This window comes from Patiria miniata, unplaced genomic scaffold, assembly GCF_015706575.1.
Source record: "Patiria miniata isolate m_02_andy unplaced genomic scaffold, ASM1570657v1 HiC_scaffold_7, whole genome shotgun sequence".
In the NCBI taxonomy this organism is placed as follows: domain Eukaryota; kingdom Metazoa; phylum Echinodermata; class Asteroidea; order Valvatida; family Asterinidae; genus Patiria; species Patiria miniata.
Genome location: NW_024037074.1, coordinates 41147910 through 41160993, shown reverse-complemented (window position 1 = coordinate 41160993; position 13084 = coordinate 41147910). Strand labels below are relative to the sequence as shown.

At 40.4% G+C, this 13084-nt stretch overlaps 1 protein-coding gene across 2 annotated transcripts in view; it reads left to right on the top strand.

Moving 5' to 3' along the window:
- The window catches only part of LOC119745306 (rab3 GTPase-activating protein non-catalytic subunit-like), a 56869-nt gene that overhangs the window by 11209 nt on the left and 32576 nt on the right, over positions 1–13084 (top strand). Inside the window, exons 4-9 of one of the 2 annotated variants that reach the window (XM_038221583.1) lie at positions 6986–7067; positions 7844–7967; positions 9470–9671; positions 10595–10693; positions 11625–11773; positions 12601–12680. In XM_038221583.1, coding sequence (XP_038077511.1) covers positions 6986–7067; positions 7844–7967; positions 9470–9671; positions 10595–10693; positions 11625–11773; positions 12601–12680 — 736 coding nt within the window. Of the gene's footprint in view, positions 1–6982; positions 7068–7843; positions 7968–9469; positions 9672–10594; positions 10694–11624; positions 11774–12600; positions 12681–13084 lie in introns of both variants that reach the window. The other variant, XM_038221582.1, reaches the window with a different exon arrangement.

Below are 13084 nucleotides of genomic sequence, written 5' to 3'. Positions count from 1 at the left end.
CAGTTTAGTTATTCCTTTGAAGGATGATGGGTGTTAAAGATATAGTCCATCATTTGTAATTTGTGCATTTTGTTTGTTTGAAGCAACAAAAGTGTTCAAAATCTAATGAAGGATACTGAACAACTAACCTGATGAAGTTTCAGCTAAGCTTCAGCTGTATATTCCGAGAAAAACAGCATTCTAGGATCTCAATTTCAAATCAAAAGTTACTGAATCATGTTTTGAATTGTTTTGAATTGCAGCTGTACGCGACGTCGTGCACTGATCCGATGAATTATAGCAACCGCGCGTGCGTGTGTGTCGTGCCAATGCTTGCGCGCGCTTCGCCCAATTACAAAACGAACTACTTATTTAAATTTTCCTACGGTGCGTCTTTAGACACACCGTTGGAAAGGCCTTCTTTCGTTGATTACTTCAAAATGACAGCTTCCCAGAAAGAATAATTTCACAGGGAGTTTAGTTCACTTACTATCTTTCAACCAAGTTTGTTTCCATTGAGCAGCTATGTGTTAGGTACAACGTTATTAATGTACAGGTATTTTCATGCTTATCCCTCAAAGACTGCTGCACGCAAAAGTATACAGGTCTTACCATGCACAGGCGCATGCGTCGTAGCTCCGAGCCGTTGCGGTTCATGCTGAAAATGAAAGGTTTTTGGATTTAAGACTTCTTAACAGTGTTTAGGAAAATTGGCGATAAAGCTCAAGAAAACGTGAATTAATTATGATCCTCAACTTGTTTCGAATTTCGATCGTTTCAGGCGTGGACGTAGAGTTCTGAAACGTTCACCGGGAGAGAGTAAATTTTGATGTTGGTCAAATGATAGTCGGCCACAAAATTCCCAATTTAACGGCCGGAAAAATATTACCTGAAAATATCTCCTTTTTTTGGTACTGTTTTATTTTGTGGAGAAAGCAACCTATAGCTTCCTAAAAATTATAATTAAAGTCAGTCGGTGCTGAATCGAGTATCATCGAGAGAAAACTCAATGGTTTTTGCTGAAGGAATTCATTGGCGGTTGTTTTGCCTGGTGCATTTTCACTTAATAATACCAAATTATTCCCCTAACCATGTCGTGATGACTCTTTCAATGCAGCTGCTAATGCAGTCATAAAGCGACAGTTGAGCTCATTACCATACAGTGAATGGCAGCCTAAATTGTAATAACAATTTCGTTAATGGGGCTAAGGCACTGTTCAAGGTTGCATTGAATCCAAGGGTTAATTTAGTGGGATTGAAACACATTGGGTTGTATTACACAGTGACAACATAACAAGGTATCTCTTCTATTTCACTTCGAAGTTGAAGTTGATTAACAACTGATTTGTTCACAAATTCTGTTCCAAGGTAAAAAAAAATATACTCTAATAAACCTTGAAATGGCACCCATTATAAGAGTACACTCATTCTCTTTTTGCAAAAGCATTTTTCAAAGGTATAGTCCATCATTTGTAATTTGTGCATTTTGTTCGTTTGAAGCAACAAAAGTGCTCAAGATCTAAAGACAGGTGCTGAAGAACTAACCTGATGAAGTTTCAGCTCAGCTTCAGCTGTATATTACAAGAAAAACAACATTCTAGGATCTCGACTTCAAATCAAAAGTTGCATAGATCATGTTTTGAATTGGGCCTGAATTCAGCGTCCGAGACATGTTCTCATTAGCCGATTGCAGCTACGTGATGTCACGCACCGATCTGACGAATTATAGCAACCACGTGCGCGTGTGCGTCGTGTCAACGCTTGCGCAAGCTTCGCCGAATGAAAAAAAAAAATTCCAACGGTGCTTCTTAAGACGCACTGTTGGAAAGGCCTTCTTTCATTGATTACTTCAAAATGACAGCTTGCCAGAAAGAATAATGTAACAGGGAGTTTAGTCCCCTTACTGTCTTTCAACCAAGTATGTTTTTCAACAATAATTACGCCAGTTACTTTTTGGATGGCTGCAAATGATGGACTCTGGCTTTAAGGGACAGAATTTTATGTGGGTGACAAATAGACACTAAATCCTTTCTTCTCCTGGGTCAAACTCTGTGGTAATCATGAATTCATTCAATTATTTGCATTCTGTTTAAAGTGCAAAACGATGTATCTATAGTTTTCCTATTTTGACAAGTCCTTATAATATGACTGTAATGACTCAACAAATAATCCATAAATATTTATATAATGACCTCCACATGGTAATTATTTAATCCCAGTTATTTAAAATGAAAACGGGTCTGTCCACACTAACGGTTACAACTTATAACTTTATGAGTGAGACATGGGAGGTGGATTTCAAAGCAGGTTTTTTGCTAATTTTTGTTTTTTAAACATTCCTGTATTATCCATGCTTGCACTGATAAATAATTAGGCTGATTCACTGGATATGTAGGAAATTGCTCGGCCATCTTTAAGATGAAATGAAGGATAATGTTCATAACATGGACGGACACTCTTGATTCATACTACATTGTATAGGTTCTTGTTATAATATATCCTGGCCATGTTCCATTTATATTACATATTCAATGAAAAATTAGTATCATTCAACATTAATTGATTTTATCTCTGAAAGATAAAATGCTTTATACTTGGTGCACTTTAAGTTTTTATGTCGTTTTGGAGTTGCGCAACAAACAACGTTCAGCCTTTGTCTCGAGTTGGTTGCGAAATCTGAAGAAGTTGCGTTGACCAATTGCGCAAGAAACTGAAGGAAACAAATTCCTTACCAAATATGGTCTTGTTTTGCTGATATGCAGATTGTGAGGTTTAGATTGACCAATTGGATTCATGATATCCTACCCTGACCAATCAGATGAAAGCTCTGTCCAATGGCCTGGGTATTTAGCCAAGACCACGAGGCTTGGCGGCCGTCATTGCGTTGCAGCTTTTCAGCAAGAAACTTGACCAAAACTTCTATTTTTCGTCATTAAAGCAATCTGTTAAGTATAATGAAATTATGATGCGACTTGATACATGTTCATAACATGGAAAGAAATCTGTGACACAATTTCTGTCCCTGTTATGAACATGAAGTCTTGCAGATGTGCCCACCCTGTAGTTAAAAGTACCTACAGGTTTAACTTGAGATTGGCCAGTGGCAATCTCTTAATGGGTAGCTTTACATTTAGGAACAAATTTGGGATAATTCATGTATTTTATTTACTGCTTCCTACCACTTAAAAATGAAATGTCTGTCCATGTTATGAATGTTGAATCTTGAAGATAATCCTCTGTAATTTCTGGAAACCTGAGAAATTGATCAAACTTGTTGGTGGGCAATGTTCTTACCTAGATATTGAATGAAGAATGACGGAAAACTTAACATATTACTTCATGTATCGACTCCTGTCCGTGGTTCCCTCTAAATGTTACACTTTTGTAACTGTTAGTGTGGACAGACCCAAACGTAAAATAGGTTAGACAACCCATGGAGAGAAATCTGTCAGAGTGAACTAAAAATATCCTAGGGCGAACAAAGATGGAAGAAGTGGTTATCTTAAAATGTGGTTGTTAAATTGGTGGCCGCAAAGCTAAAGATAATCCCGCCTTGCTTGTTAGTGATGGGATTTGTAAGAATCGAAGACAATAAAGCTTGTGCGCCAGGTTTTTAAAAAATTAACATCTTAAGAGTGAAAGTTTCGGATGTTTACCTGATGGCACCGATCGTCTTGCCCGATCGCGAAGTAGGAGAAGTTATGACTGCCATGAAAGTCGCCCATGAATTCCTCCTTACTGGCGTCGTTTATCTGACACACGCGGTTGATGTGATCGTAGTTGATGGAGCCGCACTGGCCGCGGTAACTCAGACACAGAGCCAGGCACATGGCGGCACTTGTGCCTTGCACCTCCTGAAGGGTGTGGCCAAAAAGGGCGTGGTCAGCCGCCGCCCTGTACGCAATGGCAGCCAATGCACGAGGGCAGCACATACCAGCCATGGCTGCTGATAACTTAACCAGCAACCAGAAGAGAAAGGCGATCAAACGTTGACTTGACATTGTAAAAAGCAGAAAAACATCTAGTACTGCCGCTTACGGTCGATAACTTGTAATGAAAAGATAACTGCAAGGTTATGGTGTGACGTTCGACATCAGGCGCACGATTAAATGAAACCTGTTGCAGTTCAGAATCATAGAGCAAATTTAATATAGCTCTATGTTCAGAATGCAAACCCAACAATAGCACAGTATTATTGCAGCGATTAGTTGTCGTCGCTAACTTGGCACTTATAACAATACAGTGATGTACATGTATTTCGCATGACGTATCTTGACGTCACAGGTATTTGCTGAGCCAAAGAAGTCTTACTGAATAATGTATTGATTTGCCACCCGCCCGACGGTTCTACCCGAAGTCTGATTGGACAAGTTGTGCTCCCTGTTCTCTGACTGTTTTCACCTGCGATAATGAAGCATTTAGTGTATGTAACGACGTATTGTTTGTCAGAACATGTCCTTGGCCAATGTGTCGGACGAGACCTTGCCTCACTCTGATGGTACATTCAACTGAGACATCTCATTTGCCTATACATTTTTCGAACGAGTCTGTACCGTTTTTATATTGGTAGTCGACTACCTTACTTTGCCCGTTCATTTTGCAATAATCCTGTCTATCAAAGGTGGTTGTCTAGTCCGCGTTAGTAAAAACAAACAAACAAACAAGGAATTACTTGCCTGATGAAGGCACTGGGGTTATTAAAAAGTAAGATGTTCCCTCGGTTAGAACCCAAATAATGTTATTTCATTGAACAATTTCATCACACAATTACCGTATAATTTGAATTTACAACGTCTAGTTTTACACATACGAGTAATAAAACGTAGTATGACTACAAGCAAATACTTACAAAAGAAACAAAACGGAAATAACTCCAAATTTCTCAAATGTGGTGTAGGAAACGATTTCCACCAAGGTTACTCGCACGAGTAAATGAAAAAAGACAATCGAATTTGGCAACGTCATTGGAAATTACGATAGAATAATTGAAATGTGTTGGTTTCTATAGGTAATTGTATACTTTTTGGTTCGTGGCGTTTTTTGCAAATGGAGTAAATAATGTGATGCATGATATTGGCAAACTGCCAAAGTGGCGACTAGCGAATATCCCCGTGCACAGCAAGGGTCTATGATATGTGTGCAGATTGGGCGGTTAATTATTCGAACCAAGACGACGTCTTGACCTGGAGATTCTGACCATTCAGCGGGCGCCTTCTATTAGGTCTTCCGTCACTCGTTGTTGTATTACAAAAACATCCAAATGGACCAATCCACAGCTTAGTCCACATTTCTGATCGAATTGACGTCACAGTCGCTAAAGACCATCCGATTGGCTGGTGTGCAGCGTCACATAAACTCTACATGGTATGATATATCAGACGCTCAACCATGGCTTTTGCCAACGTGAATGTCTGATCCTCAGACTAACTGGCGCCGTGGAATCTACGACTGAGTGTCATCCTACATGTCTGTATAATTATGAACACGCGTGAGCGTCTAGAAAAAAACAACGTACGTGATATTGTTCTGCAAACAATCGTTGCTTTGCCAAAGTATGACATTGCGATGATACTTTATGGCCATTATCGTGCAGTGGAGACAATGTCTCTGGCTATGTCTGTAAATTGAACTGACTTTCAAAGCGGTTGCCTTTTGGTAATTACTGCATCTAGGTACTTAAGTCGCTGATGTATGCATGCTAGGAAACATACATGTAAGTTACTAAAGTATTGATACGTGACGGTAAGGCACTTGGTAATTGGTGCCACGGACGCTATAAAAACACAAAACAGTAAATAATTTATACAGTAAATGTTAAGTAATTATTAACGGGTAAAAGAACTCGATACGAAAACTGGCAAATATAAGTGCCTCGTCTATTTTTTACTACAATCCTGATGAAGTACCTTCGACTTGCACCTTTATTTGCAAAATTCTCACAATATTCTCAAGAAACTTGATCACTGTTGCACATCCTAGTTGTTTTTGCAAATGAAACTATTGAATGTAGCCATTGTGGGAAAATATCCTACGTTTTACTAAAAAATAATATATTTTTTGTGTGACTCGGTCTTTGCTATTATGTGCGTGTGGTTGCCGTCTGCCAAATTTGGGTATCTCTATGCACATAAGAGCCGCATGAGGGCGCTCTTCAGTTGCGATAGCCGTACAGTTCGAATTTCATGCAGTTGTCATTTTTAGGATTGTTTACGTCATTGTTGACAATCTGCAAACGAATAAACCTTCCGTAAACAGCTGCCGGGAGGGTTGCCATCGCCCAACTCCTTGCGTTGCTTGGCCCGTCAAACTGTGAACAAAGATGTCAATAATAAATATTGTCGCTTACTAATAAGTGCTGCTATGTGACTATAGCCTACCGGTACAGGTATTAAACAGTGTTGTAGGTCTCGAGACCGGTCTCGGTCTCGGCAATATGTAGCATTTACAGCTCGATCGATTACTTTGTGTTCACTTCGTTCAGTACCGTTGATGGTTAAAACATTTGCTACCCATAGATCATGTTGTCAACTTTGTTAGTGAATCTTTATAATATCGTGATTGGTTCAGACGGCCTGTGTATTACTTCTTGCTCAAGCGAGATGTCATCAATTTGTGAACTTTGCCACTGGCCAAAATTTTGTCCGTAATCTTCGTGAACAAAAAAGTTTACAACTTACAACTGTAATTATGTGTTTTGTTTTGTATTTAGATTATTGTTGTCTATTTTCTAAGGTCTCGGTCTCGGTCTTGGACCATATCGGTCTCGGTCTCGGTCCGCCAGGGAGGGGCTGGTCTCGGTCTCAATACTTTAGGTCTCCGTCTTGGTCTCGGTCTCGGACTATCCGGTCTCGACTACAACACTGCTGTACGCCCAGTAGAGAGAAAGTGACTAGCTGGGTTGAAAACAGTACGGTCAAAATGCTAATGAAGAGCCCAATAATAACGCATATGTTGAGTTATTGTTGCAAAAAATTGAGGGTTTTTTTGGTTTTGTTTGGCCAAGCAGAGAAGTGGGATCCTCGTGATGAGGATGGGATTGACTATCGCTACCACGTCATATACAAGGGCGCTCTCAACCAAGACGATGGGTAAGGAATTCACGGACAGTCCATGACAAATTCAGAAGCTCACCAAATTTGATCAGAAAAATGGAACTTCTTTATAGCTGGTATACCTGTGCAGAGCAATTCAATTGAATGGGTTTCATCTTGTTATTAGACCCTGGAAGAAAGCTCCATGTTTGAATTGAAAAAAGTGCTTGTTTCACTTTGCATTTGATTTTGTCTTCTAAAGACTGATATTTATTAGCACTTTTGGAATTAGCACCGGGAACACTCCTAATCCAAAATAAGTTTGGAGGCCTTTTTCCTCTTTTAATTTCTCATTAGAAAGCTCATAACTTAGGTAATGCAACCAAATATGTAAATACAATTTGATTTTTTTTTTGGGGGGGGGAAGCACACTAATTGTGACTCATGATCAGATGGTCAGGGGTTTGAATCCAGCTGCTGGCCATACGTGTGTCCTTGGGCAAGCCACTTCACCTCCACTTGCCTCTCTTTGCCCAGGAATATAAATGGTACCGGCATTACCGGTAGCTGGGGCGTAACCTGTGATGGACTGGCATCCCATTCAAGGGATAGAAATATCCCGGGTCGTTTCATGCCTTTGAAACCTGAGATAAACACCGGCCTGATGAGCGATATTGGCTTGCGACAGACTTTACTTTTACTTTTACTCGTAATAAGTATGGAAGGTGGGGGGAGGGGCTAATTGGGGAGAATCTTTATTTTCCTAATGAATATCCATGTTTTATATTGAGGGTTTTTAAATGTGCCGACTATTTCTTGACTGCTTCCTGCAGAGAGTGTGTTACCAGTGTTCTCTGCATCCCCTTGGCGTCTCAAAAGCGTAGTTCACAGGGGGCGCCAGACTGGACGTGCGTGGTGGTGGGCTTTACGACAGGCTACGTGCGTATGTACACAGAGGTGAGTGCCTGCCAAACGACTTCCCTACAATTCAGGAAAAAGGGGCAAACTCATGGGCTGGTATTGCCTTGTGCAGCAAATAGTTGTGTTCAGGTTTTTAGTAAATTGCGCAGTGGTAATGTGTTGCTGTGATAGTAGACCATTTTGTTTGAGTTCAGAAATTGCTTTCGTACGAGTTTTCATTGCATTTTATTGAGTTAGGGCCTGGCTACTGTTACTTAGTAAGGGCCTGATGGCCATTGAAACTTCCAAGCGCAAAGAACATTCCTTCACAGGACTGAAGGATTGATGAAAGTTTCTATGATTTTCCCTTAAAGGTACAGTCCATCATTTTCAGCTATCCAAAAAGTAACTGACGTAATTATTTTTGAAAAGCATACTTGGTTTAAAGATAGTAATGGGACTAAACTCCCTGTGAAATTCTTTCTGGCAAGCTGTCATTTTGAAGAAATCAGTGATAGAAGGCCATTACCAACGATGCGTTTAAAGACGCATCGTTGGAAATTTCCGTTAGTTGTTCTTTTTTTTTTCGGCGAAGCGCGCACAAGCATTGACATGACGCACACGCCCGTACAGTTACTATAATTCGTCAGTTCAGTGTGCGACATCGCGTAGCTGCAAACGGCTCAGTCAGAACGTGTCTCGGACGCTGAATTCAGGTCAATTCAATACAGGACTCAGCAACTTTTGATTTGAAATTGAGATCCTAGAATACTCAAAATATACAGCAGTCATAGAGCTAATTCATCAGGTTAGTTGTTCAGCACCCTTCTTTAGATTTTAAGCACTTTTATTGCTTCAAACGAACATAATGCACAAATTACGAATGATGGATGCTACCTTTAACAGTTAGGCTTAGCCATTCAACTCAAACCTCACATCTTCCCCAAATATCCAGTGTTCTTTTACTTTTTGTTATCCAGTACACAAAATCGCTGAGAAATCTTCAAATGTGTCCTAAGAAAGAGAGAATCATCTCTAAGTCCTCCAGTGGTGTGTGAAGTAACTAGGCTGGCGTTTACCTTCCTCAATCGTACATAATCCTTTAAAGGCATATAGGATCATTTGCTTTTCATGCATTTTGTTCGTTTCCTATATTATAGTAACACCACTCAAAATACACAGAAAAAGGTTCAAACCGAATCTGTTGAATTTTCAGCTAAGTGGATAGTACATTTCACAACTTTTTGATCACGAAATATGATTTTGTCAATAGCACTCTTTATTCCAAAAATCAGGCAATTGCCCAACTGTTATATGTCACGTACATTTCTTGATTTCTTGTAAATGACAGCAAACCAGAAGGAGTAATTTTCGTGGGGTATTTAGTACAATATGATCTGTAATCCAAGTAAGCTTTTTGATAATAATTCAGTAGTTTCTTTTTGGGATAAATTGCAAATGATCCTATATGCCTTTAAAACCTTCCAGCAAAATTGGAAGGATCTTGAAAGGTTGAGCTTAAGGCTTGAATTTTGTATTGAATTTGTGTTTGTTTCTAGACTGGTGCCCTGCTCCTGTCGCAGCTTCTCCACGAGGATCCCATACTGAAACTGAAGTGTCGCACGTACGAGATTCCCCGGTACCCCGGCATAGCCGAGCAGCAGGAAGAGCTAACAATCCTGTATCCCAATTCTTTGGTTACCATTGATGGGTTCAGCTTGTTCCAGTCGCTCAGGGCGTGCCGAAATCAACTTGCGAGAGGTAAATCAGGGTTGGCTTTGTTTTGTTTGATCATGGTTGCATTAGTCAGACTTGCTCGGTGGTGCTGTGTCTTATGGTCTCCGTGCGCAAGTACCCCCCTCAACGGTTACAAATGGAGAGTTGGGGTAGACCACTAGGAGGGACATTCGAGTGCATTATCCATTGCGCCTGATGCTGATGCGAAGACGTACAGGTTTGTGCAGTTTCAGAATGATTGTGCGTTCTTCGCACCATACGCGCCTGAACCAATACGCGCACGCAGCTTGTCCCTCCCACTGGGGCTGTCGTAAGTGACCACAAAGCGCAATCTAATGTTCGTGAACAGAGTCCATAGAATAGATGGCCCAGATTCAGATCCCAGTAAGGCTACTCATCGGACATTCAGTCGTGAATACATCACGCCATTCGTAAGCGCAGTAGCCACTCACGCAGTGTGTCCCTTCCACTGAGGTTTTTGAATGTGGTCTCAAAGTACCATCTACTGTTTGTGCACGGAGTCCTTATGCTGGCCTTTCTGTGCACAGTGAAAACAAGTCATTGGTATCATTAACCATTCAGTTACTTGACTGTTACACAAGAATCCATTCAGCCTTTCTTTCTGCATCTGTTGAACACTGTTCAAAACTTCTGACTAGGATATCCCATACACGGCACAACCAAACCACACAGATGGCCCATATTGGTTGTATTGGTTTTTGCTCTTCTGGGGTGGGAGGGGGGGGGGAGGGGAAGAGGGGTGGAGGGGGACAGCCAAGTACCCTTCTTGGACCTGACAGGCTGACTGGTACTCACCTCTTCACTGTCACTTGTGATTTGGAGTGGTTACCTTAAAATTAAAGAATGGTTTCCTATCTCACTTGCTGTCTTATGCGGCATGCACATTTGTGTATGTGACGGACTTTGTTTCTTTGTTTATTTTGCAGCTGCAGCCAGTGGGACTGACCAGATCCAGCCCCCTCCTCTAGCTTACAAGAAGTGGGGACTCGTCCGGCAAGATGCTACCACTGATCACGTCAGCTGTGGTACGATCTACAAATCTCAAATAACAAATTTCTGTTCAAGTGACGTTTTTTATCATGTCCTGTTGTCACATTTCCTCCAATTTTCTCAGAACAAAGATGTCATAAATTTCTTGCTGCCACCAAGTATTGGCAAATTTCGATGACATACATTTTTTGTTTATAAACACTGTACACTCAGAGTTGTTTCAACCATCGACCTTGCCGGGGTTAGCTGGCCGGTTCGAGTCTGATGTAGCAGCGGGCAGTGCAACCAAACGTTTTATAAGATAGAATCGTGTGAACTTTTTTCTCGCAAGCCCTTGGAAAACACGGAATATACAGTTATATTGAGTTATAAACCCAATATTTAATTTACATCTTCCCCGGCGCAAAATCCATATTACAAAAAGGCAAGTTGATTATTTAGAAGAGCAATTATTTCTCATTCATAAATACCTAGACAATTTACCCATTCCAATTGGTCGAGAGCCAGTCACATGGCCGATATTAAACGGATGATAAAGACCGGCTGGCTGGTCTTAAACACTTTTCCAGTGTCATACGCACAACGCGCGCGCCAATCTCCATATAAGGAGTTGTTTATGACTACTCGTGAGAGGGCCATACCATAACATAGCTAGTGGGGTGTTTCTCAAAACGTGTAATTCAATTGTTAGAAATCGTTAGAAATGTGTAATTTTGACTTGTTTCGACTTTTGGACCCAAAAGTTTTGAATTTTTTTTTACCGAAAAGGTATTTATGAATGGGAATAAATGTGTGCTTGGCCGATATAAAACACTATGTTTAAGACCGGTTGGAGTCTGGATGCTGATAATGACCCAAGCCGAATACAGTATCCCTAATAATTTTGTGTGAAACTTTCAGACTAGTGTAGCACCTTGAACAATAGACATGTGTACTTTATAAATACAATCCTGTTTTTTTTTTTAGGAATGGTGACACCTTGTGCCTTTGACCAGCTGAACGCAGACTCAGTCGTCAATGGTTACACAGCCAGCATCAAGGCCACGCCCCCTGCTGCCTCGCGTTACGTAACCACAGGAGTTGGCCCATACGTGGGTTTCTTCTATGCACTAGAGGTGAGAGGAGACCATGCTCATTTGTAATTATTCTACATTTGGATTTAGATTTTGTACATAGAATTTAATTTACTCCTATTGTTTGATCAGTCACAGACAGTCAAAAAGTTCTTCCACTTCCCCTGCCATGCATTAATATACAGACTAGTGGTAAAAACAGATCACATTCGAGCAAACACCATGACTAGTCAAATTCCATCAACAGACAAAAGAGGTAACTGGTAGGTACAGCTGGCATATCAATCACCTCCAGTCAAACATGGCTATATCAAATTAACAAGGGAATTCTTAACTGTTAAAAACAGTGACTTGATTGATTTTGACTGCTGTGTTGGCATAGCTTAATTTGCCAGCCAGAGAGGGGGGGGGGGATAATTTAATCAAAGTGAAGAATTTGACAAATATTACAACCCAAACTTCATGAAAAAAAGGCAAAAGGTCGTAAATTTTGCTCAGTTTTGATAAATTTGATTTGAAAGAGGATAAGTGTAATTGAGAAGTTGAGTTAGAAAGTAAGCACGCGCTATTTGTGCCAAAGCATACTAGATGTTTACCTTAAAATTGCTCTCTCTCTACTATTTCCGAGTTTCACCCTGAAAAATAGATTATTATTTTTTTTTAAATTGCTACATTTCCAGCAATACAAAAGTTATTCACTTTTGAATGAGACATCAAACAAAAATGTCTGCTCACGTTTAGTTATTGAATAATTACTTTACAAATTTGATTTTTTTTTTGCAGCCTAACGATAATGCAGGCGTATCCATTTGTGCATTATGGGCACAAAAGAAACCTAAAATAATAATAAATTTTTGTTAATATCGCAGGGAAGCAGTCAGCCATTGCTATCAGATGTTGCCATGGCAATGGCTAGTAAGCTGAAGTCGGCATTTTTGTCAGCAGCAAGGTACTTAGGTTTCCTTCTTAACATCAGGGTTTTCACATCAGGTTTTATGTTGGCATTTAATAATACTGACCCCCTACGCCTTGGCACATCATCCTGAATCCTGATCCCCTTCCATCATGCCCATCCCCAACCCTACCTTCAGCCTCCCTTCCTGCCTTGGACAGCGAGCCATGGCGGCTTCGCCGTTCTAGTTTGGTTGAATGTTAGTGTTATCAAGTACAAATAACCTATATGGCAGCCCACTTGTAAATTTTGTAAAGAAAAATTCAATGGTGTCCAGTGCCAAGTAGCATAGCACATTGTGTGAAAGTACCAGTTAGTATCGTCGGCCTTGACTCCAACTCATTTTTTTTGACTTGTGACTTTGACTCAAACTAAAAAAAAAATTACACATGTTTAAAGGA